Here is a 24529-nt window from a genome sequence, read left to right on the forward strand (position 1 = left end):
CGGCGGCGGCGTCGGCGGGCTGAGTGGGGACGGGGCCGGGGGGCAACGGGCCGGGCGGAAGAAGTCGAGCCCGAAGTAGTTCCGGTTCCGGTGTCAGTTCGAGGCGCCGCCGCCGCAGCCGCCGCCGGAGCCGCGATGCCTAAAGGAGGTGAGCGGCGGGCGCGCGTGGCCCGCGGGCCTCGAGGAGCAGCCCGAGTCCGGCTCCCGTTGTCCACTCAGCCCGCGGGCGCCTCGGAGAGCGGTGCAGAGGGAGGACGTCCGCTCGGGCTGAGGGCCAGGCCTGGGCCTCGAAGCCCAATTGTCCCGCTGGGGAAACTGAAGAGCGTAGTGGCCTCGAGCCACTGCCTCGGGGGTCTGAGGAGATTCGGAGGCTCTGGGTCCTCGGCGACCCGAAAGGCCGATCTAGGGCGCCCTTCTCCCGGCCTGGGGGTGGGGGGTCTGAAGTTTCCTCCCACTTTCAGGCTCGCCGGGGACTGAGTCACCGCATCGCGCGCCAGTGCCGGACCCGCCTGCCTCGCGCGTAAAACGTGGGTCTTCCTGGGTTCTGGGCGAGCCAGGCCTGCCTCTTGCGACCTAACTTGATGCTCTTAAGCCTGGCCGACCTAGCTTTGACTTTCCTATTCAAGCGGCTTGATGTGTGCCTTTGAGCCAGTCGCTTAACCTCCCCGAGTCTTTAGTTTTCTCACTTGCAGGTGGGGTTGTGATTGTACCTGCCTCACAATACTGACGCGAGGTTTTAACTAGGTAACCCACGTGAAGAGCGCATCGCGGTGCTGGATAGTCGCTAAGTGCCCAGTAATAAATAACTACTGTTAGTCGTTAGACTTTGCCAGTTCCTTGGCCAGGAGCGTAAAGGATCCATGGCTTCCCAGTACGTTGTAGACCGTCTTCCATCCGCTTCCCCCTTAAGGTCAATAGTGCTCGACCCGAAGCCCAGCTGTGTCACTGTCTAACCTTATGGCCTTGAACAAGTTCTTTAACTTCTTCCAGCCTGTTTTCCCCATCTGGAAATAACCCTTAGCTCGGAGAGTTGGGTCGGGGTCGTAAAACTAGAGCACTCGCCGTGCCTGGCTGGCTCCTGGCGCAGAACAGATGTTCAGTTGGTATTGGTTGCGCGTGTGTCATGTTGGTTAAGATGCGTCAGCCCACAGGAAGATCTGCTTGGAGGTTTTACAAACCTAAATGACTTCCTGACTCTCTACTACCAGAGATATTGGGGTTTACAGAGCTGAATCTCTTTAAACTTAGCTCTCTACTGGTTTATTCTGTGGTAGGAAAAGACTTGTCTCTTCTGTGTTCCCCAGTCTCCTGTTCTGCAAAAGGAGGGGTACTAAGGGTACCTTCTAGCTCCAGAATTCTGGTTCTAAGAGTCCTACTTAATAGATGCTTTGAGCCAAGGTTGGCGGTTACAATTAGAAAATCCTAAATATGGATTGTTGTTTAAACGACTTGGCTTTTTGGCTTGTGAAAGCTTTATGGGCAGATAAGGTTTACATTTCTTGCTTGTGTTAATTTGCTTGAAAAGTAAAAGAGAACATGAAGGGACTTCCCTGGTGGTCCAGTGGCTGAGACTCTGCTCTCCCAATGCAGGGGTCCGGTTCGATCCCTGGTCAGGGAACTAGATCCCACATGCCGAAACTAAAGACCTGGCGCGGCCAAGTAAATAAATAAATATTTTTGAAAGAGAGAGAACATGAAGATGTAAGTAATAGTATAAAATTCTCCAAGAGCCAAGGACCAACTCTTGTTTCTGTTATGAAATCTGTGAAGCTTTTTTTTTTTTTTTTTTTTTTTTGGCTTTGTTGGGTCTTTGTTGCTGTGCGCGGGCTTTCTCTAGTCGCAGCGAGCGGGGGCTACTCTTCGTTGCAGTGCGCGGGCTTCTCATTGTGGCGGCTTCTCTTGTTGCGGAGCACGGGCTCTAGGCACGCGGGCTTCAGTAGTTGTAGCGCGCAGGCTCAGTAGTTGTGGTGCACGGGCTTAGTTGCTCTGCAGAATGTGGGATCTTCCTGGACCAGGGCTCGAACCCGTGTGCCCTGCATTGGCAGGCGGATTCTTAACCACTGCGCCACCAGGGAAGCCCCCTGTGAAGCATTTTTAGAGGCATGGAAAGCTTCTGATAAGAGTTACTGTAGACCAAGCTAAGATCATTATCGCATAGCCAAGCGTGGGGGATGAGAACCTATAGTAGTCAATTTTGAATTGTTTTTGTTACTTAAAGAGTATTAAGAGGGCAAGAAAAGATGTTGGCTTTTTGGATGGCAAACTTGATCTCTCACAGTAGGACTTTGGTGAGCATAGACTGAGACACCCCTGGGAACCCTGGGTAGGCATTAAAAATGGGTAGTGTGGTCTGCAGCAGCCCAATTATGGCTCTGTAACTGCTGTTTAGGAAATCAGGGGAGGCCAGGTATCTCTGCTACTGTCTCTGGAGTCCAGAGCAGCTCTGGCTGCCTAATTACAGATTCTCTGCTCTCAGTGAGAGAGTCACAAGAAACCAGGTGGGCTGCAGCTTCCAGGAGAGGTGGAAATGGATCCAGGCCACAGCCACCCCAGCGTTCTCCAGGACCAACTGAGGGGGTGCCGCCCTTCTGTAAAACTGGCTGATGGCTTTAGCAGGGGTCAGTCTAGTGTCTTGGCTCAAGAGGGTCAGACTGTAAAACTGATTCTCTGTGATGAACTTTAATTGCTAGTCACATTTTTTACTCTTAGAAGGTGGTCAGTTTTATTTTCAACTTTAAATAACTTTGTTTGCCAGCTGTGTTTCTTAGTCCAAGCACAAGAAAGTTTTCCCTTCTAGGTTTTAAGTTTTCTCTTTCTACCATACATACCACTTAGGTGAACGTGAAGTATCTTATTATATTCCCTGACACCTGTAGTAAATCACCAATGTGACCAGTGGCTTTGTTTTTTTTTCCGCACCAGGTACCATATTAGAAGAGTACCAGTCATAGCAAACATTTTTGTAGTGTTTGTCCAGTGCCGGGCACTGTGCCAACATCTTTACATATGTTAACAAATCCATCTTCACAACAACCCCGTGTGGTAGGGACACAGACGAAGAAGTTGAGACTCTGAGAGGTTAAGGACCTGCCCAAAGTCACAGAGCTATTACGTGGTAGAGCTGAGATTTGAACTCAAGGACGGACCCCAACATTTGTGCTCTTCCCCACTCCTCTTCCCCAAAGGAGTCTCAAGTCTCCTTTGTCTATAAAGTGGGACCAGCCGTGATCGTGTGCCATACGTTTAATCGGGATGAAATGAGCCCATAGCTATGACAGAACATTGCAAGTAAAGAGCACTGTTGTGACAGCAGGGGCGAGTGTTTCATGTTCTTCATGACTGCATCTGAGTCCGCTGTGTTTGGATAAAGGGACCAGGGGATTTAGCCAGTCACTCCATGTGGTGCACCCTCCCCCAGATTCTCCCCTCAGGTCTTATTTGTGGGAGCCTGCATCCAGTACATGGTTTGGTACTGCATCAGGTGATTGTGTGTTTCCCTTTTTTGCCCCTTTGAACACATGAGGGTACAGGTTTGGGTGGTGCTTGGTGAGGGGTACCTGAGGTCTGCAGCCTCTGCTGAGAGCACCTCAAGCAGGACACAGCCTGGGGCCCAGGGCAATCAAGGAAGCTGCTTCCCTCCCACCTTCCTAAACTGCCAACCCTTGTGCAGGGAGAAAAGGAGGCCACAAAGGCCGGGCAAGGCAGTACACAAGCCCCGAGGAGATCGACGCACAGCTCCAGGCTGAAAAGCAGAAGGCCAGGGTGAGTACGTGCCTGTCCGGGCCACTCCAGTAGCCCAGGGGGGCACCCTGCGCTTTTGGCACCTGGAGAGGCCAGGCAAGGACCGGCCATTCTCAAGAAGAAGCTAACACCTGAGGTTCGATTGGAGGGGACAGGCAGCAGGTAGCAGATGGGAGTCCCAGAGCAACCACTGAGAGTCAGGAGGAGAGCCGTCCTCTGATTGGATCAGTTAGAACTTTGTCCACTCAGCAGCGGGCGCCTTGGTGGGTCTCTGTTCGTGGTCCTGTGTTCCTGCTCCTGTTCCTCTCCCCCTCGCCCGGCTCTGCCCGTCTGCAGCTCGGGCTCTCAGCACCCCTACTTGTGTGCTCCAGCCATGCAGGACTGCTGCCTGCCCTGCTGTGACATGATGCCCCGCCTTCCCACACCCCCAGCAGGCAGAGTGCCATTCGCTCCTTCCGACCTTGCTCAGCACCCCCTCCTCCGTGACTCTCACCGATGCTCCCGCCCTGCCCCCTCCAGTCTAAGCTTAGGCGATCCCTCTGTTCTGTTCCCCCAGTCCTTTTTCCAGCCCACTGTCAGGAAACAGAACGTGTTTCCATCGTTGGTGTCCATGTCCCTACCACACCATTAGATCCTCACCTGGCTAAGGGCCAAAGGGAGCAGAGTCAGGCTGGATGAGGGGCACGGCTGTGAAGTGTCAGGGAGAAGGGGAGGGCCACATCACAGGGGCCTGGGGTGGCGTGGGGTGGTGGGGAGGGCCTGGTGGAGGAACCGGAGGCTGACCAGGACCTTGGAGAGTGTGTGGGCAGGTGCTAAGGGGCAAAGGTCGTATGGTTTTTGTAAGGGATGTTTTTGGCTGGGAGGCGAGAAAGGTAGAGGGAAGTGGCCTGCCAGGGTGTTGTCATGGGAAGCTGGCACAGCCGGGCCTCTGTGTGGGCAGGTTGGAGTGGCTGGCCCGCCACTGACTGAGAGTGGAAAGCAGGGGGGCTTGCCCAGGACAGCGAGGAGTTTGGCAGCTCCACGTGGCAGCAGGGAGAGCGGGAGGGAAGCTGAGCAGGACTGTGCTCTCCAGCCCCACAGCCACGTCCTTTGGGCCCTAGAGGGCGAGCTGCTCACCCTGTTGTCTGAGGTACCTGGGCTGAGAAGAGGGGCAGGGCCTTCTGTGGCTGTACGAGGTGGTGGTTGGACTGGAATTGGCTTCCAGGCTGTGGAGCCTAGTGGATAGGCTGCCTCTGACGCAGGTCCCCCACTGGGGGCCAGCATGGCAGAGTAGGACTCTGATCATACTTGGTCCAGCCTTCTGGGGGCCTAATTTCTCAAGGTCCACAGTCTGGGGGTGGTGGCGGCTGCATCACAGTCTTGGGGGTTTGTTTTGCATTTTTGATACCTCACGTTGTCCATTTCTGAAACAGGAAGAAGAGGAACAAGGAGAAGAAGGTGGAGATGGGGCTGCAGGTGACCCCAAAAAGGAGAAAAAATCCCTAGACTCAGATGAGAGCGAGGATGAAGAAGATGATTACCAGGTACCGAGTCTGAGCGGGCCTGGGGCCTAGACTCATCCGTTCAGCCAGCGTCACCCGTCCCGGTAGTGCATGCAGAGTCCTTGCTCTAAGGGTTTACATTGCAATAGGGAGGTACAGACGGTAAGGAATGAATGAACAGTATGATTTCAAGCAGCCAGAAGTATTATGAATAAGACAGACCGTGATCGAGGGTATTTGGAGTAGTGTGTGCTGAGGAGGTGACTTTTAAACTGAGATCTGAAAAACAAGGTGGAGCCAGCTGTGTGAAAACTGTTGTTCAGAGTAGTCGAGGCAGCCAGGTTAGCAAGGGCAAAGGCCCTGGGGCGGGAACAACCTGGGCAAGTTCAAGGAACAGAGAGGCTAGTGGGGCTGTGACTTGGTGGGTACGAAGTGGAGTGGTCAGGAATGAGGGAGGAAAAGTTGGGCAGGGCAGCTCCTGTGTGGCTGTTGAAGGGTTTTAGTTTCATTGTGGTAGGTAGTGGGCAGCTGGCAGAGGCCTTGAAGTAGGAGACAGAGATGACCAGATTTGCTTTTTTCTTTTTTTTATTGATTTTTTTGATTGATTGATTGATTGCCGTGTTGGGTCTTCGTTGCTCCGCGCAGGCTTTCTCTAGTTGCGGCGAGCGGGGGCTACTCTTCGTTGCTGCGCGCGGGCTTTCCCTAGTTGCGGCGAGCGGGGGCTACTCTTCGTTGCGGTGCGCGGGCTTTTCATTGCGGTGGCTTCTCTTGTTGTGGAGCACGGGCTCTAGGCGCACAGGCTCAGTAGTTGTAGCACGCGGGCTCAGTAGTTGTGGCTCACGGGCTCTAGAGCACAGGCTCAGTAGTTGTGGCGCACGGGCTTAGTTGCTCCGCAGCATGTCGGATCTTCCCAGACCAGGACTCGAACCCCTGTCCCCTGCATTGGCAGGCGATGCTTAACCACTGCACCACCAGGGAAGCCCTCAGATTTGCTTTTAAAAGATTGTTTTGGCTCCTCTGCCAAGTGAGTTGTAGGGTGTTGAGGGTGGAAGCCAGGAGACAGCAGCAGGTATCCAGATGAGAAATTGTGGCTGCGTTAGGCTGCTGGCAATGGCAGTGGAGAGGAGTGGGCAGATTCAAGCCATGTCTTAGAGGTAGACTCATGGGGGTTTGCTGAGGGAAAGAGAAACAAGGTTGTGCTTAGGATTGGGAGGAACGGCGTGGGTGAGGGCTGAGTCTCCAGTTCTGTTTCAGACAAGTTAAATTTGTGATGTCAGGTATCCGGGTGGAGGTGTATACGTGTAACCGATTGGGCAGAGGTGCCTGGAGCTCTGTGCAGTGCTCAGATTAACTGGCGTTTAGAAGCTGTCCCCCTGGTCTCTTAAAAGAGAAAAGCTGGGTTGACAGGGCCTGAAACTTTGGTTGAACCTGTTAGGTCTAGCACTTGTGCTCTCACTTCTTTCTGAACTTCCCCAGGGCAGGTGGGAGGTGCGAGCTCCAGGTTCTTGTGCCGCCTCCCCAAACCTGTAGACTGTGTGACTCGTTCCCAAGTCCCATTTCCCCGCCGTCACTCGGATGGCTAGGGATTGGCCTGCCTTGCTGTGGGGATCCAGCATGGCTTGTTGCAGTCAGGCATGGCGTTCCATGGAAAACTGCTTTCAGAGGCTGAGCTCGAAGTGAGGGAGTAACTCTCTGTGCTGAGAGCTTGTGAGTTGGCCTCTGCCACCTGTGAAACTAGGATAACGATCCCTGGTGGCCGGGACTGGGCACAGGATGGGCTCTGGTCACCCGCACTCGCTCTCCCTGCACCTCCCCAGCTGGTGAAGACACCCCTGAGCACTGTTCCCACCGTGAGGATGGGCCAGGAGTCACGTGGCCTGAGGGTGGAGCAGGAGTTTGTCCTAGTCCAGGAGGGCTGTGGAGATGGGGAGTGGCCTTCAGGGGCTCTGCAGGCCAAACTTCTCCGACAGCCGGCTTCTTGTCCTATCTTAGCAAAAGCGCAAAGGTGTAGAAGGGCTCATCGACATTGAGAACCCCAACCGGGTGGCACAGACAACCAAAAAGGTCACACAGCTGGACCTGGACGGGCCCAAGGAACTTTCAAGGAGAGAAAGGTAACCTCTGCTTCTGAGCCTTGTGACTTGGGCCAGGGGCTGAGGCCCCCAGCTCTTCTGCCCTTGCTCCCTGGGCTCTTGAGGTCCCCAGTGTCTGGGTGGGCACTCCGGCTCCGGTATTTATTTCTCTGTCATCCCATTCTCCCAAAGGCCCTATAGAAGCTTCTCCCCCCGAAAAACAAAGCAAAAAACAGAATTTTTTCCCCCAGTGGAAGCATAGCAGGAAAAACAGAAATTATGCTATAGCCGCTTCCTCCAGAGCACCCCACTCCAGGGATACCTCCCTTATCCAGCCTGATCTGACCCTTCTTGGCCTGCATCCATCCCTGATGTTGTGGCCATAGGGATTGGGGGCCTGTGCCGTCCAGCACTGTGCAGGGAGATCCACCAGCTGCCCCAGTCCTGAGTCCCAGGTGAAAATGGAGCTGCAGAGAGCTCCCTCACAGGCTGTGCAAGGATCACACCGAGTGCTACAGTGCCCTGCACACAGCTGGTCTTTAACAAGTTGTTCCCTGACTTTTCATGCCCACCAGGTGACATCAAGGGCCTTATAGGAGGTTGAAAGCTACTAGGAAAAGCCACCCTGATTTCTCTCCTGACTGGGTTGCTCGATTTAAATCCACCTTGCTGTGCTGACCCCGTGACAGCTGGGGTTGGGGGGTCTCTGAAAACCCCGTGGGGGAGGCCCACAAGCTTGGGGTGTGATTGGAGGCTGCTGAAGAGTCTCCCCCTCCAGCAGCTTCTTTCTCACCAGTGAAACCCCCTCTGAGGTTGCAGAGTGACAGCCACTGCTGGCTTGTTTGCTGAGTGTCCATCAAGGAGGGGGCACACGGAGCTAGGGCCCAGGCCTGAGTGCTTGGGCTTTATTCTGGCTCCCACATCCAGCTCAGCTGATAAGGTGGGGAAGATGGCCCCTGTGACACCATTTTACCCAAACAGAGAAGAAATCGAGAAGCAGAAAGCAAAAGAGCGTTACATGAAAATGCATTTAGCGGGGAAGACGGAGCAAGCCAAGGCCGACCTTGCGCGGCTGGCGATCATCCGGAAACAGCGGGAGGAGGCTGCCAGGAAGAAAGAAGAAGAGAGGAAAGGTAAGTCTTGAGCCACTGGTGTGGCAGCCTGACTGGTTCTGGACAGGCCACCAAGCCCTGCACTTCAGTGTCCTTGTCGTGAAGTGGTATGGGGTCAGACTGTTCGGTAGAGGCCTACCGTGTGTGTGGGGAGGGCGGTATGGGCGTATGTGCACGCGCGTGCCTGTCTGCCTGCCTTTCTCACTGTCAGATGGAGGTGGGTGTTCCTGCCCGCCACCTCCCAGGATGCTAGGAGGGTCCAGCAGCAGCGGAGTCAGATGTGAGTTTGAATCTCAGCAGAGCACTGTCCACAGCATCTGAGGGAGGCCTCAGGATGCACCTACCTTAGAGGCTAGAAGGTTCCCTAAGGTCTCTGGTGTCTTGTGTAGCCTGGAGAGCTGCTTGCGGTAGCTCTTCATACTTCAGCATTTCCTATTTCAGCTGGATGCCACAGATGAAATCTGGCCCAGGTGTCCCTCTTCCCCTGCCTTCCTTCCAGTGGGGCCAAAGTTGGTAGGGATTCTTCCAGGCCAGGTTGGCTGTGGGGAATCGGTCTGCTTTAAAGGAGCATTTGACTCATGACCTTCTGGCCTCATGCACTCCTCTCTCCATATGTGGGGGGCCATGAGTGTGTTGGGATCTTGCTGTCCTGCCTTCTAGGCCTAGAGATGGGAAACCAGCTGCCCCAGGGCATTGTCACCACATTGGAGATACCCAGTAATCTCAGCTTCCCACTAGTAGTTCGTTTCACAAACCTCAAGCAGGAAAGGACCTCATGTGTAACTATTTGAATGTTGCTGATTGCAGGCTTCTGAACCCACAGGGAGAGGTTGGAGTTACAGGGCTCTGCCTTGGGGGGTGGGCTAAGAAGAGTTTCCATTTGCTCAGTAGATTGTGTGTTGGTGGGCTTTTGTGGAGGGGGCAGCTACCCACACTCCACGAGAATGTCTGGACACGTGGGTCTGGTGGCTTCCAGGGGAGGGGGTCAGGCCGGGCCCTTCTCCTTGGGTCTCTTCCTCATCTGCCAGCTGAACCAGTTGCACGAAATGTTGTCTGAGGCCTTTCAGACCTACAGCTGTATTATGATTCGGGGGTGTGCGGGGTTGTGTATATGGAGGGGTGGTTTTGTCTTGTAACTCCTTCCCTTCCTGCTCCTCAGCAAAAGATGATGCAGCTTTGTCAGGAAAACGAATGCAGTCGCTCTCCCTGAATAAGTAGCACAGCCTGTGGGAGGAGATAGCAGGGAACTGGGCCGTGCTGCCAGGACCTCTGCCGCGTCTCACCCACCCTGTGCCCCAGCGCCACTGCAGCAGCCCCTCGCGGCGAGGAGCCCCCCACGGCTCCTCTTCATCTTGGCACAGAAATCGTTTGGGGGGATGGTGGGTGGGGGGAGGGGGCAGCTGCTATCTTTGAGACAGAAAGATGCAGGACAGCATTTCATATGTAACCATTTGAATGTTTTGGCTGTTTTTAGAATTCAGAACCCTTGTTGGGGGGGGTGCCTGGGAGGTGGGGTAAGAAGAGCTTCCGTTTGTCTGGTCGATTGTGGGGCAGGGGGCAGTTGAGCCCCAGTAGCTGCTGACAAGTGTGTGATGGACAGCCCCCTGTCTGTGTTGCCTGGGCGCCTGATCAGGGGGGCTGTCACCTGGGAGCCAGGGCCCTGGGTCTCTGAGAGTCATGGCTCATCCCCGGCCAGTCCCCTCTGACTGAGGCTTTGCCCCTGACCTTCCCACCCTACTCCCTAGCCCCGACTCTGGCCAGGCCCTGGGCCCATTCTTAACCCTGCCCATGGATCATTTCAAGAAACCTGTTTACTGTGTAGCACCCAGGCAAAACATGCTCCACAAGTCCAACTTGTATATTTGGCAAATTAAACTTGACATTATCGTAATTCTGGTTCTGTGATCTGTCTCTGGGCCCCCATGCCTGGGTTGTTTTCACCCAGCAGGACAAGGTGTCACTCTCAGGCAGGCCCACCCCAGGGTTCGGGTGGCACCAATCCGGGTACAGGGACTGGACCCCAGGCATCCGAGCTGGGAGAGACTTCAGGATACAGGAGCCAGCCCCCTCCCCTCCTTTAACCAAGGAGGGACCTTAGGCCAGAGGGGCCAGGGACCTGTGCACAGCACGTAGCGTCCTGTCCTCCTGGTGCCCCCTGGTGGTGACAGCCTCAGGATTTCAGGGCTGGGAGCAAGCGTCCCAACACCCAGCCTGACTGCTAGGCATTACCTCTTCGTGGTGGGATGGCAGTGGGAAGCCGAGGCTTAGCACAGGCACGGGGGCGCCTGTTCTGCTTATGCACCCCTCCAGGAGGGGCGCCGCCTCCTAAACAGCAGTGCCCTCCGCGCGGTCCTGAGAGGCGAATGGGCGCCAGGCAGGGCGGGACTCGGTAAAGACTAAGGGGAGCCATGTAGCCTGAACTGTCTCTGGGGACTGAGAATTTTTATCTCCTGATTTAAAAAAGAATCAGTGGGTCTCCTCTCACAGAGGAGACTATCCTGAGGGACAGGCCCTAGAACAGTGGGGGAGGAGGCTTCCTTAGGTATCGTTTGTCCTGCAGATGTGAGGACAGTTAGATCTACTGATGTAATTCATTACCTAGTTAGACTAAAAGAAAAACCATGATTATGTAAACAGGTAACTAAAAAGCACGTGATTAAACAAAAACACCCGAGTAAAATAGGAATAGGAAAAAAATCGTCCTAAAAAATGATGAGCAGTTAGTAGAAACCAACCGCAAACATCAAATAGAGAAATAATAAGTTTCCACTAAAGCCCAGAACCAGCCCACAATGTGCAACCACTTGTCTAGGAATCTGACTGCTGAATGAGTGACAGAAAAGACACCTGATCCTGGCAGCTCCCAGGCTGGACTGCAGCAGGGAAGGAACCATTTGGGGGCAGCCTCTTGGGTTTAAGGATCAGCTGTGCTGGCAAACAAAAATAAGCTACCAGTGCTCTGCCCCAACTAACCTCTCCTTCCAGACACACAGGCCGGTGCGTCTACAGTTGCATTTTTATTACCTCCACATTTTGAAGCAGTTCATGACCAGCAGAGTGCTTTGGGGACATTTTTTACAATAAATGAAAGCATTTCTTTAAGAAAAAGGCAATTGTTCCTTCAGTAGGTAAGCCTCCCGCCCCTCCCCTCCCCTCCCCACCTGAGGGAGCAGCCCGTGGGGACCCGAACTGTACCCTAGAAACATTCAGCAAAGCGATCCTTTGCCTCCCTGACCCCCTTCCCTCAGCAGCTGGGGTGAGGGCAACAGACTCCTCACAGGTCATTTGATCTTGAGATCCTTCAAGGCTGACTCCAAGCTCTGGAAGGAGACAAGTAAAAGACAGGCTGGTTCTCAGCTGTCCTGCAGACACCCCACCCACAGGGACCTGGCCTGGGACAGAGAACCTGGTCTTTGGGGTCAGGCAGACCCGGGTTTGAATCCCAGCCCTAAAGGAGGGTGCTGCAGAGGGTGCCAAGGCCCAGATGCCAAGGAGCCCTCACCCCACTGAAGTGCCCTTCTCCTGCAGGAAAGAAGGAGGAGGACTGGGGCATCCAGGTGGCTGCCAGGGAGAATTGGGCGGCCTGGGGGGAAGCGAGGCGGTGGGGGAGGGCAGGCCCCACCTTCACGTCCCAGATGCTCATGCCGCCGTCCATGCCTGTAGTGCAGAACTGCGAGCATCTGGCCTTTCCCCCGCTGAGCACCGAGATCTGGCTGCAAAGAGGATGAGGGCTTTACGGATCCCGGCCTGTGCTGCGATCCGGCCCACCCTGCCCTCCAGGAGCTCCCCAACTTCTGGGGGAGCCCACTCCAGTGAGTGTGAGTGTGTGTGCCCAGCAGGGACAGCCCAGGAGGCCGGGCTGTGGAGGATCACAGAGGACGACAGGACGGGGCTCCTGAGTCTGCTTTAGGGACGAGCAGTAGTCCCTGTGCAAGGAGCTCAGGGCAGCCGGGCAGGTGGAACAGGACGCACAAGGGCCTGGGCACGGGGTGAAGGCACACGTGCTGGGGGAATCAGTGACGGAGCGTGGTAGGGTGGGGAGAAGCAGCAAAAGATGGCACTGAGTGGATGCAGGGCTAGTTCTGAAGAGCCTTGAAGGCCGGGCAGAGGAGTTTAGTCTGAAGACATTGGGCCAGGCAGCCACAGGAGGGTTTAACTAGCCAAGGGGCAAGGTCAGAGTCTCGCCACACTTCTCCCTCTGATTTGTCCTGGGGTGGACGCCTGTGGCTGGCAGGATCCGGGAGTCTCTGGCTCTGGTTCCACTCTAGTCCCTCAGGGAGGCTGCTGCGAGACCCTTCGTTCCGCCCCTCCGCCCGCCAGTCACTGCCCGGCCACCCCCGACAGCGCGTCCTGAAAACTGAAAACGCAGAGCGAGGCTGACTGCTCTGCCCCCACCTGATGCAAAACCTCAAGAGACTGACCCGCTTCCTAAGTGGGCCCGCACCTCGACACTGCCTGGGTGGGCGTGGAGCTCGCCCTTCGGCCCCGCCCTCACCTGACGCTGTTCTTGTGCAGCGAGTCCAGGCCCCCGCTCGCCGCCGCGCTGCCCTCCGAGCTCGCCTTCTTGTCGAGGTTCTGGAAGCGCTCGCGGGCCGTCAAGCCGCGTTGCGAGCTTTGCTTGGGCACGTCCAGCCGCCCACCGAAGCTCAGCGTACCCGCGGCGCTGTCATAAGTGAACAGCACCGGGAAGCAGTCGTGGCCCTGCAGCGGGGAGGGGCGGGGTGCCATTGGAGCGCCCCCATTTTCCTCCCGGGGAAACCAGGCCGAAGGGGAGGTGCAACGCCGAGGGGCGCCCGGCCGTGAATCAGGGGGTCCCAGAGGCTGGATGCAGAGCTTGGGTGTGGCACAGGGAAGACAATGCCAGCTCGGGGACACAGCCGGCGACCCCAGGTGTGGTAACAGGGACTGGATGTCGGGGCTGAGCACCTAGGAGCAGCCCCCTCAGCCAGCAGGGCCAGCGTTCAGTTGAAAAAGCTGGTCTGGGACTTCCCTGGGAGCCCAGGGGGCCTTGTCCTGCCTAGACTGTTACACCTGCTCTGGGAGAGACCCCACAGCTGGACGTTTGTCTAGGCAAAGCAGGCCCGATCCCCCTCTGGGACCCCATTAGGTTTCCTGAGGCCTGAAAAGAGCCTTGACAGATAGGTGGGCAGGAGGAGGGAGGGAGAGTAGTGCCCTTCTGGACACACGCAGGACTGCACCCCCCACAAGCACTCCAAGCACTCGTTCTCTGAGTGAGGAGGTGTGGTCCTGTCATTTTCATTGGCCAATAAAATGTAAGCAGAAAGGTTAGGACCCAGGGCCCAGTTCTCCACTTCCCCTCCTCACTCCACGGGAGACAAAGCTCCCATCTGCACTGAGCAGAGCCCCCCTCACAGCGCCCATGCTGGACAGTCAAAGTGAGCAAGAAACCAACCTTTACTGTGTTAGGCCACTGCAGTTGGGGATTTTGTCATTGTTACCGCAGCAGAACCCAGCCTATTCTGACCAATAGAGATATGGATGGATGGGTGGGTGGATGGGAGGAAGGGAAGGAGGGAGGGGGGACAAGTAGAGGGCTGCCTGGGCATCTCGGGGCTCGCTGGGAGACCTGCTGTCACCGGCCCCTGCTCCCCCTCCTCCCCCGCCCCCTTACCGCTGCCACCAGACTGTTTTCTGTGATGAAGGTCAGGGCCAGCAACGGCAGCGTTTCAGAGGCCAGAGTCGCGACGCTGAGTGAGAGAGAGACGTCAGCCACACCGGCCCCTCGAGCTTGGTGCCTGGGTTGCCCCCCCATTCGGGTGACCTGTACTCACGCCATCTTCTTGTCGGCATCAGCCAGGCACACGGTGCTGTCATGGCTGACCCAGGCCACACGGCTGCCGCTGGCTGAAAAGCAGACACCGTGCACCCAGCCGCAGCTACTGCTGGATTCAAACATCAGCTCCCCGAAGGGCATCTTGGAGCCCCATGGGGTGGGTGCTGGCCGCTCCTCCACCTCCTTGATGTAGGCTGAGAAGATCCTGCCAGGAGAGGCAAAAAAGGGGGTGACCGGGGGTCTGGGAGGGGCCTGACAAGGGACTCCCTCTCCCAAACTGGCCTGCTTGAGGCCAGAGCACCCGGCTGAGTTCAAGGGTACCGGAGCCGGCTTTTCGTGACCTGCATCTCCACGCTCAGACAAGTCTGGGCCTCGGTGCCCACTCTGCGCAATGGTGTGGGGTCAGGAGGTCTCCCAGCTCAGGGACCCGGGAACTCCCAGGGCCCTCGGGGCCCTCATCTGAGGACTGACCATCCACAGCTGACGTGGCTCCCAGGGCGTCTCCTGTCTCCCTCACGCTGACCACCACACTCCAGGGCTAGCCCCTAGGATGTGCCCCGCCTCCTGCTCTGCACTGTGAACCAATCCTGCCCCCCTTCCTGCCAGCTCCACCAGCTCCACTCTCCATCCCAGGGCCAGCCCGGAGTCATCTGACAGGTCAGGGTGCCAACAAGAGCCTCATCAGGACCTCATCCTCTCTGTGCCTGGGGCCTCTGGTGCCTGCTGTAGCCTCCTTTCCCAGGGCAGACGCAGAAACCCAGGCCATCTGCCTGGAGCTGGGAGCTGGAGGCTTTGGGAGACTGGGGGTGGGGTGGGGGTGGTAATGGGCCCAGAAGTGACAGACAGCCAATGGCAGGTGGAGACTCTTTGTTCCAGGCCTTAGGATAACGAGGCAGGGTTTGTCCCAGCCTATCAGTCATTATACCTTATTGTGAAAAAATACACCCACTCATTTTCCCTCAGATAGAAGCCAAGAAGCCCATGGAGTGGGAGGTTCTAATGAGTACAGGAGGGCCTAGAAAAGAAATCTTGCTGACATTAAGCGGTGGCAAGGGGCACATCCTTCTAAGACTCCCCAGAGGCTGGAGAGAGGACCCAGGGATGATCCTTCAAAGAGCAAAACCTCACAGAAGCTCGACTGATGCCCCCAGGTCACCTGCTGGCAGCAGAGCTGGTCTGGAAGGTGGGTCGTGGGGCTCCCAGGACAGGGCTCCTCTCCACCCTCCAATCCCTGTCCCTGTGTTGATGGCAGGGCCCCCCCTCACCGGCACTTGAAGTCGCAGGAGCCGGCGGCCAGGAGCACATTGTTGGGGTGCCAGTCCAGGCTGAGGATGGTGGAGCGAATCGGCTTCTTGATGTGCTTGCAAACCCACCTGGACACGGCAGGCAGACAGGTAGGGAGGAGACAGGGACACACAGGTGGGCACCTGCCAACCCAGAGGCTCCAGGCTCCCACTGGGCCCTGCAGACCACAGAGGTCCCAGGAGGAAGGGGCCTGGGCCCAGGCCAGCAACGTGCCAGGTCCCACCCAGGGTGGGGACTCCACCCCTGGTCTTGCAACAACCCTGGGGCAGCTCAGTGAGGAGAAGTCACGAGGCTGCTAACTGGTCAGGGTGGGATTTGAACTCGAGTCTCTCAGACTCCAGCCTGACCTCCCGCCTGGCCTCTGCCCTCAGGGACCCAGGGGAGGAGATCATGACGTGCCTGGGAGCTTGTGAGTGGGCCCTGGAGTGTGATGGGCCGGGAGCCTTGGGCGAGTGATCTGCCTCAGGGCCTTTGCTCATCTGTAACGTGGGGACTGCAGCAGACGCCCAGTCCAGGGGGCTGATGGGACGGGGTGGGTCAGTGCCAATACGTGTGCAGGCCTTAGCGTGATGCCTGCAGAGGCGGCCCGGGTGCCGCCTGGGTCCTTATTACTGAGACGGGGCTGTGGGAGGGCGGGGGGCTGTGCAGAGAGCCCTTCGCCTCACCTCCAAGGGCCAGAGAGGACACACTTCCCCAGGGTCATGTGAACGGGTCCTGACTCCCCGTCCCGTGCTGTCTGTGACCCTCTTGTCCCACCACCTGTTGGTCTGCAGCCCCAGGTCCCTCCCAGCCCACTCTGGCCCTGCCCAGGCACCCACCAGTCGTTTTCCTGCTCAAAATAGCAGATGGAGATGACACGGGAGCCACTGCCCACAGCGAACTTGTTCTCCCGGGGAGCCCAGCGCACACAGCGAGCGGCGCGGTTGATGCGCAGGATGACGAGCGTGGGCTTCCACGTGCGGCCTTTCAGCGTCCACACGTAGGCATTGCGGTCTGTGCCGCAGGTTACAATGCGGTTACTCTCGGGGGCCCAGTCGATGCCTGTGGGGTGGGAGGAGGCACTAGGCTGAAGCCATCCAAGCAGAGGTGGCTCTACAGTGTACGCACAGGAGGGGCTTAGGGGCCACAATCAGGATGAAAGCTGCTCCGGGGGGTGCTACTGGAGTTCACTGGGGGTGTTACAGCTCTCCCAACTATCAGCAAACATGCTGGAAGGCCAAGCCAAGAGACAGAAAAGAAATGGGTCCTTGGTAATGCTGAGCTGCTGGATCACACCTTTCCTGAAGCCCTTAAACTTCTGAGTTTTTCAGGAACATAAACCAATCAATGTAATCCCTTTATAACTTAAGCCAGTTTGAATCAGGGTTCTGTTACTTGCAACCCAAACTATCCTACCTAACATAGTGAGTAGGTGGATGGCCCGGCCCTGCCCTGCCCCCCGCCTTCTTTCAGGAAGATGACCCCAGCCAGCCCAACCCACCTGTCACCTGCCCGTTGTGCTCCTTGAGCTCGTGCACCTGGACCCACTTGTTCCCGCTCTTCTCATAGATGTGCACCTCGTGGTTGTTGGGGCAGATGGCGATCTCTGCAGGAGAGACGGGCAGGCGTGGGGCGGAGGCATGCGTGCCCAGGCTCCCTCCTTCCCCCATGACTCCCCACCTTCTCAGGCCACCTGAGCAACACTTTGTCCTCTGCTAATGCACTCTCCTCCTCTGCCTCAGGTCCTGCTGGGCCCCCCTTGGGACTCCTCCCCAGGGGCTGGCCACCCCTCATCTGCCCCACCCCCAGCCCCAATGTCCCCAAGGCAGTCTTGCAAACCTCCGGGAGCTCTCCCTGCCCCCTCCCTGCTCTGCCCCTGCTCCAGCCACCGTCTCCTTGCTGCTCCTGATGACAGCAGGCTCTGCGGCCTCGGGGCCGTGACACCCACCCTGGCCTTTGCACGCTGGCTCCATCACCTCCTTTGGGTCTCCGTGCAAACGTCACCTCCCCTGAAAGCCCTTCCCTGGCCCCCTTTTCTAAACTAGTGCCTTGGCTCCATCGCTTTCCCCTCACCCTTCATGTTTCCTCAGAGCTCATGTCACTGCAGGTTACATTTCCCATCCCCAAACCCTCCCGTAGCTGTGAGCCGAGGGCAGACCCGCTGTCGTGCCCACCAAGTCCTGGCACCCAGAGCAGTGCCTGGTGCAGGCAGGGCCGTGCTCTCGCCTCCAACCCTCAATGCCCGCTCGCCTGGCTGCCCTGTTTGGGTCCCTTCCCTCCTAACACTCAGGATCTCAGGATCGGGGGTGAAGCAGGGGGACAGCTTCCCGCGTCATCCGATGGGGGAGGGAGGGGGGGCACTCACGGGTGCGGTCCTTGTTCCAGGCGTGGCAGCTGATGGGCTCCACCAGGAAGCTGTGATAGGCCATGGCTGCTCGGCTCCTGTGCCCAAGACAGAGAGGGAAGCCAGGTCAGCCCCGCCCTGCCCCAGCTGGCCTCGCGGGAGGGCAGCAGGGGCCACCCTGGCCTCCCGACTCTGGCCTAGCACTTTGCGTCCGTCCTGGGGCCTCAGTTTCCCTCCTCGTGAAACAGCAGCTCTCATGGGATGTGTCCGAGGCTCCAGGGGACAAAGACAAAGGATGGGGTGGGGAGTGGAGGCGGGGAATGGGGGTGTGGGCGAAGCCACTACCATGAGTGGGGTGTGCTGGGACCCTGCCCCAGACAGGCTATCACTCATCATCTGTGCCTCAGTTTCCCCATGGGTGGAAACTCTCGCTCCCCAGAAGGAGTGAGCCAGGCCTCCTGGCCTTCGCACATGCTGTTCCTTCCCTCTGCAGGGAAGGCCAAGCCTGATGTGCCTCGGAGGCCAGTTCTGTCCACATCTCACACCAGCGTGCTAGTCTCTCTACACCACCAAATGTCCACCCCTGTTCTATGCGGCAAAGTCCTGCTCAACTGGAAAGACCCAAAGAGAGCATCACTTCCTCAAACCCATTCTCTCGCCACCTCAGCTTCCCAGAGTCATGGGTAGAGCCCAGCAGCACTGCCTACCAGCTGTGTGATCCCAGCATATCACTCGCCCTCTCTGAACCTCAATTTCCACATCTGCCAAATGGGAACAGGAATCCTGTCCCCCGCCCACCAAGGGGTTAAGAGGGTGAAATAAGACGACACACCACGCCTGGCACATAGTAGGTGATCATGAAATAGCAGCGCTTTGTCTAGAATGGATGTGCTGGCACCCGGCGTGCTTCACCTGTTTAGGGGTGGGCCTCCCGGCCGGACCAGGGGCCGATCCGGGGCACACGAGCCTCAGGTCTTCTCCCTGGCTGCTCCCTCAGCCTTCGAAGCTCTTCCCCCAGATGCCTGCACAGTTCCCACCCTCGTGGCTGCCATTCAAGTCTGTGTCCAAGGCCACCTTCTGAGCAAGGCTGCCACCCACCCCACCTCCACACTCCCTAGTCCCTAGTTTTCTCCAGGGGATAATCTTACTGAACGCGTGTCACCTTGTGCTCATTCATCCTGCCCCTTTGTCTTTCTCCCCCTGCTGGAAAGTAACGAGCTTGATGGAGACACACATTTCTGACCATCTTGTTTACATTTCTATCTATCCCGGCGCTGAAATGCGTGGCACATAGGAAGCACTCGATAAATATTTGATGAACACAATTGTTTACTGCCATTAGTGTCCAGCAGAGTAAGTTATTTTTTTAAATGTAAAAAAAAAAAAAAAAGCCACACCACATTCCCTGAACGCTGCTGCACTCACCAGCTCTAAGCCCTCCTGTATTCTCAACTTGAGCCCCGGATGACAGCTGCGGTTGGAGGGGAAGCCACCTGCCCGAGTCACGTGGCCCTGACGTGGGTGTTCCCAGGCCCTCGGTCACCTCCCCCACCTGACTGGCAGGTTTGTGGCCCGAGGCTGGGCCCCAGGAAGGCCGCTCCTCAGCCTGGATCTGAGCCCTGACCTCCCCCTCCCCGGAACCCTGGGGTCTCTCTCTGCCCCCAGGGGGGGTCTCGACCAAGACCCCTCTGGGAGGAGCAGCACTGAGTTGGGGCCCAGGCACGAGGGTCAGGCTGCAGTGCCATCCATCATATTGCTGGGGACTCCGGGGCTCAGCGACCACAAATCCCGATTTAATTTATAGCAGGAAGTCCTGGAAAGTTCTTAAAGCGGCACAGACCACCGCGCACACGTGCACGGAGAGGGCAGGGACCACCACGCCTGTTCCCGCAGGCCTAGAGCAGGGCCCCGAGTGGGTCCCCGGGCAACATTTGCTGAGAGAGAAGGTGGACACGCACAGCCAGGCTGAGGCCACACACACTCACGCGCGTGCACGCACGCACACACTGCTCCCACACGCACGCGTGTCAGCCTTGCATGCACACACGAGCACACAGCTCCCACAGCGGCCGCCTCCCCAGCCTCTGTCTCCTTATAAGGCCTCTTTGTGTAAAGCAAAGGCCCCGGAAGTGGCCTCGGAGCCCAGGTCAGCAGGCCTGACAGGGTTCCCCCAGGCACTTCCGCTGCATCTGGGCTGGGTGGGCGGGGGTCATCCACGTCTCCACCGCAGATGCCAAGACTCAGGGTGGGAGGAGCACCTAGGCCTGTCCACTAAGCTGTGCTGATCTGCCTGCCCCCATTCCCCAAGGTCACAAATGGGGCCAGGGGGCGGGGCAGGGGGGTGATGGTTAAAGCCAGAAACCCACTTCCAAACGCCAGCTAGGTTCTTCTTGGCCCCTGACTCCACAGGAGGCCAACCGCCCCCTCCCCTTCACCCCAGGCGGCTCAGCAGAAGCCCAGGGGGTCCCCGGACCCTAGACTCAGCCAGAGCAGAACCCAACTTCCCAGCTCCAACTGTCCCAGGCTCACTGTCTGGCCGGGCATCTCTGCCCCTTGCGGGCTCTTGGTGAGAGTGTCCAGACGTGTGGGCCGGGTTCTAACAGCCTGTCTAGGGACTTTTCAGAGTTCCAGGCTGTGAAGATGGAGACACTGGCTCTACAGAGGACCGCAGCCCCCACACTTGCCAATATCGCAACTGAGAGTGCTTGGGGACCCTGCCCATTGCTTCCTGGGACCCAAAGGTTCTCAGGGGGAGAGGGAGGGGCTGATAAAGACGGCCACAGCACAGTGGGACAGGCAGGTTCAGAGCACACCTATAAGCCGATCGCACTTTAGCATAAATTCAGACAGAAATACCCCCTAGTCTACTGACCCACACTGTAAAGGCGGTATGGGGTATGGGTGGAAGGGGTGGGAGAGAGGAAGACGTATTTTCCCCTTTTCATAACTTTTTCATAACTTCTGCAAAGCGGTTGAAAGCAGCAGGGCCTCCCGAGGACTCCCTACCCCCACAGGTTACAAATGCGGAAGTGGCAGCCCAGGGAGGGGCGTGGCTTCTCCAGCCACTCCAGGCTTGGGGATCATGGGATCATTCCGTGTGGTCAGATCCAGGAAAACAGCCTTCACACCAGGCCACCACGCCACAGGAACTATGACTTAATCATTCCCAGGGAAACCTCTGCCCTACCAAGGGGCGGGAGAGGAGGGTGGGGCGGGCACTGCCCGAGTGTGGATAATGCAACAGCTCAGCGGTGTCTCCTGGTGGAGACAAAGGCAGGCTGAGGCCATGGCCCCGGGAAACCCACCCACTCATCGCTGTGACCCTGTGAGCCAGCACTGTGGACCCATTTGATTGTCAAGGACAAAGAGAGAGGAGGGGGCCCTGGGGATGGTGTTGGGACTGGGAGTCCACGTCTAGTGCTCTGTGCCCCCATCACCCTGCAAAAAGAGTGAGGCTGGGGGAGCACAGGCCAAACCTCGACAGACTCCCCCAGCTGGCTCTAACCGCCCCCCACCAGTCTGGAGCCGGGATCTCTCTGTGCTCCAGGTAGCTCTTCCCCCGTGTCTGGCACACAGTAGGTGCTCAGGATGAATGGACGGGGTACCACGCAGGGCTGGGAGGAGCTTTGGGTCTCCAGGCAGGGGGTGCCAAGGACCATGTACCGGGGTGTGGACATAAGCTGCACGGGGACAGGTATATTTGTTTTGTTCACAGATGAATCCCCAGGACCAGTTGGAGTGCCTGGCACATAGTAGGTGCTCAATAAATATTTCTTGAATGTGGTTGCATGAATGAATCACATCCGTCTTGTGGCATACTCCTTATAGACCAGCCGTATTATTTCACTGGTACATGTACGCAATCTGTAAATATTTACTTAGGAGTATGCGCTCAAGATTTTTTCCTGATAGCGTCAATGATCCAAAAAGCTTGGAAATTGTCAATCTAAAGGGTCCTCTCTGAGGATTCGGGGAGAAAACAGCTCCCTTCCAAAGCAAGGCAAGCCAGGCGAAGCCCCCAGCTGCCCAGCCAAGGGTCTCAGGCCTCCCATCTCTTTCTTACACGCTGGGTGCAAATTCTGACTCTCTCCATACTGACTGGGTGCCCTCCGCCAATGCTTCCCCCACATCTCTATCCAGAAAAGTCTGGGGTTGGATGAGGCACCAGCTGTAGGTTCTTTTCTTGCTTTCAGAGAAGCTCCACCAGCCCAACCTTCTCTGAATCCAGAGGTTTGACTGCATTGGAGGCTAAACCAGGCAGGAGCTGCCTGGAGCAAGGATCTCTGCTCTGCAGGCACTCAGGGAAGTCCCCACCCAGCTCAGCCACTCCAGGGAGCTGCCAGCAAGCCATTTTGCACACGTGCTGAGCTGTTACAACTTCCTGTTGTATGTGGAACAGCCCTCATCACCCCAACAGACCAGCCAATCCCTCCTCCCCAGCTCCGCTCTTGAGGTCTTACAAACCAGGCAAAGTCAAGTCAAGAAACACAAATGAAAATAATCATAAGGCACCATAAAGCATCAGCTAAAATAATCCAAACCAAACAAAACCCCAAAACACATAAAACTCAATGCTGGCAAGACTGTGGAGAAATTCTCATTTGTTGCTAATTTGTTCAGCCTTCCTGAAGGGCAATGTGATAACACTCAATACAACCAACTGGGTGGGAACAAACAGAAGAGAAGAACACAAACAGGAACTTAAAAATTGTTAACATTTTTGGTGGCATAAATTCATTCTGGTGCTAAAAAAAATAGCCGATGTTTTTTTAAAGCAAACATGTTCATAATAACCCTCTTTATAATGGTGACAGGATAGAAAAATCCAGATGACTACAAATATGGAAAGAGAAATAGTGATGTAAACATGTTGTTTATAAGACCTATGTGGATAATATACAAACACTTATGTAATTAACTCTGTAATTAATCAACTTACTTGGCTTTTTTTTTTTTTTTTCCACTTGGCTTGGGGGATCTTAGTTCTCCCACAGGGGATCCAACCCGTGCCCCCTGCAGTGGAAGCACGGAGTCCTAACCACTGGACCGACTTGGCATCTTTAAATGCCCAGCATTTACCCAGGACTTTGACATACATTCTCTCTTTTACACCCTAAAACAAGCCCAAGAAGTTTTCCAGTGTTTGTTTTAACCTTCATCTTGTACAGGAGGAAACAGACTCAGACAAAAGCCAAACTTTGCTCAGTCACCCCACTCCTAAATGGCACAGTTTGGGATTCTGACCCCAATCTCAGAGTTTAGGTTCACCTGGACACTTTGATAAATGTAGGCAGGTCTTATAAATAACAGCAAGGACAATAACAGTGCACGTTTAGCCCGTGTGTGCCTTACACTCACGATCATATTTAAGCCTCACAACTTGAAAGTTCCCCATTTTCCAGATAAGCAAAGTTGAGGCCCAGAGAGGTTAGGTGGCTTGCAAGGTCGGTGGCCAGTGATGGAAGAAGCTGGCGCTCTTACCAGTTTCTGGTCCCGGAGACCTCGCCGGCGGGGGTGCTCTTAACCAATGGGCAACACTGCCCGCCAGGCGGGAGGAGCCGGGGGACAGCCCGGAATAACCTGAGAGCCTCGGCGTCCGCACCAGGCTCGCTCCTGCGGCTTCACGAGTCACTACTGTGTCACTGTCACCGCCCGAGGTCCCGGCCCTAGCCGCGGTCCGCACGCCGCCGGCGACGGGGGGCGCCGCTCGGAACGCTCCGGTCTAGCGCCCGGGAGCTCAGGAGGGAGCGTTCCGGACCCGGCCCGCCCCTCCCTGGACCGGACCCCTAGGACCTGGCCCAGGTGGCGGGAGGCGGGCTCAGGGAGGGGGCGGTGGCCGGCAGGGAGGGAGGGAGGGAGGGAGGGGCGGGGCGAGGCGAGGCGGGCGGGGGCGCCAGCTCATTTCCTGGCTGGAGCAACCCGGAAGGCTGGAGGACGGAGGGGAAGTGACTGGGCGTGGGGCCCTCCGGCCCGAAATAACGGGGCACACCGGCGGCGGGGCAGAGTCGGGGGGGAGGGGGGCGGCTAGGGGGGACGCCCGCCCGCCCGCAGCCCGTGCCCCGCGTGTCCCCTCACCTCCAGGCGGGCACCCCGTGGCCTTTCTCATCCCCGATCTCCCGGCGGCCCCTCGTTGCGTCCTCCCCACCTGCATGAGGTCCCTCCCCGCGCTGCGCACGCCCACGCCCCCCTCCGGGCCGCTCCCGCGCCCCCTCACCTCGGGGCGCCGCGGCCGCGGACTCTGGGCAGTCGACGCGCCGAACCGGCTCTGGGCCCCGCGCAGCTCTGCCACTTCCTCGTGGGCGGGGGGCGGGGCCTCCCGGCTCAGCCCCGCGGGGACCGGGCGGGACCCGGGCGGGACCCGGGCGGGACCCGGGCGGGCGGCTAGCGGTTGGAGAGGCCTGGTCCCGCCCACCCCCCGGGGCTGGGGCCGAGCCGACCCGGGGCGCACTGAAGGCGTGCGCCCCTCGCCCCCTGGCGGGCGGGGAGACTGAGGCTCGGCGAGGGGGACACCGCCCGGGCGGGAACCCTAGCCCTGCAGCGCGCACGGCCCGCGCGCCCGCGAGCGGCCGTGGGGGAGCGCCGGTGACCCAGCAGCTTAGCTGCCTCTCCCGGCCTCGGGCCCCGGCCGCGCGGGGACCAGCCCTCCATTCGCGAGCGGATGCCCGCTGGGCGCCGAATGTGCGGGGTGTGGGCAGTCAGGG

At 57.5% G+C, this 24529-nt stretch overlaps 2 protein-coding genes across 7 annotated transcripts; one reads left to right on the forward strand and one right to left on the reverse strand.

The window, feature by feature from the left end:
- The first annotated feature begins 9 nt into the window (after nt 1-9).
- Nucleotides 10-10297, forward strand: PDAP1 (PDGFA associated protein 1). 2 transcript variants are annotated; one of them, XM_007108742.3, is made up of 7 exons: nt 10-148; nt 3671-3762; nt 5154-5264; nt 7215-7336; nt 8276-8427; nt 8618-8686; nt 9566-10297. In XM_007108742.3, exons 1-7 carry the CDS (start codon nt 136-138, stop codon nt 9622-9624), a joined length of 618 nt encoding a protein of 205 aa, XP_007108804.1. In that variant the 5' UTR covers nt 10-135; the 3' UTR covers nt 9625-10297. The 2 variants fall into 2 exon arrangements, with proteins under 2 accessions (XP_007108804.1, XP_007108806.1); XM_007108744.3 differs by lacking the exon at nt 8618-8686.
- ARPC1B (actin related protein 2/3 complex subunit 1B) lies at nt 5808-24149 on the reverse strand. Of its 5 annotated transcripts, XR_002891065.3 has the most exons (12): nt 24043-24149; nt 17850-17926; nt 16986-17090; nt 16324-16546; nt 15466-15573; nt 14199-14405; nt 14039-14114; nt 12902-13107; nt 12029-12119; nt 11602-11726; nt 8751-8945; nt 6308-6395 (listed from the first exon to the last, which is right to left on the reverse strand). XR_002891065.3 is itself a non-coding variant. In XM_055082709.1 (10 exons), exons 2-10 carry the CDS (start codon nt 17911-17913, stop codon nt 6069-6071), a joined length of 1407 nt encoding a protein of 468 aa, XP_054938684.1. In that variant the 5' UTR covers nt 17914-17926; nt 24043-24149; the 3' UTR covers nt 5808-6068. The 5 variants fall into 5 exon arrangements, 3 of the variants coding, with proteins under 3 accessions (XP_054938684.1, XP_054938685.1, XP_023974478.1); XR_003678385.2 differs by lacking the exon at nt 8751-8945 and having other exon boundaries at nt 6309-6395; XM_055082709.1 differs by lacking the exons at nt 8751-8945; nt 11602-11726 and having other exon boundaries at nt 5808-6395.
- Nucleotides 24150-24529: the final 380 nt, after the last annotated feature.

This window comes from Physeter macrocephalus, unplaced genomic scaffold (genome assembly GCF_002837175.3).
Source record: "Physeter macrocephalus isolate SW-GA unplaced genomic scaffold, ASM283717v5 random_231, whole genome shotgun sequence".
Lineage (NCBI taxonomy): Eukaryota > Metazoa > Chordata > Mammalia > Artiodactyla > Physeteridae > Physeter > Physeter macrocephalus.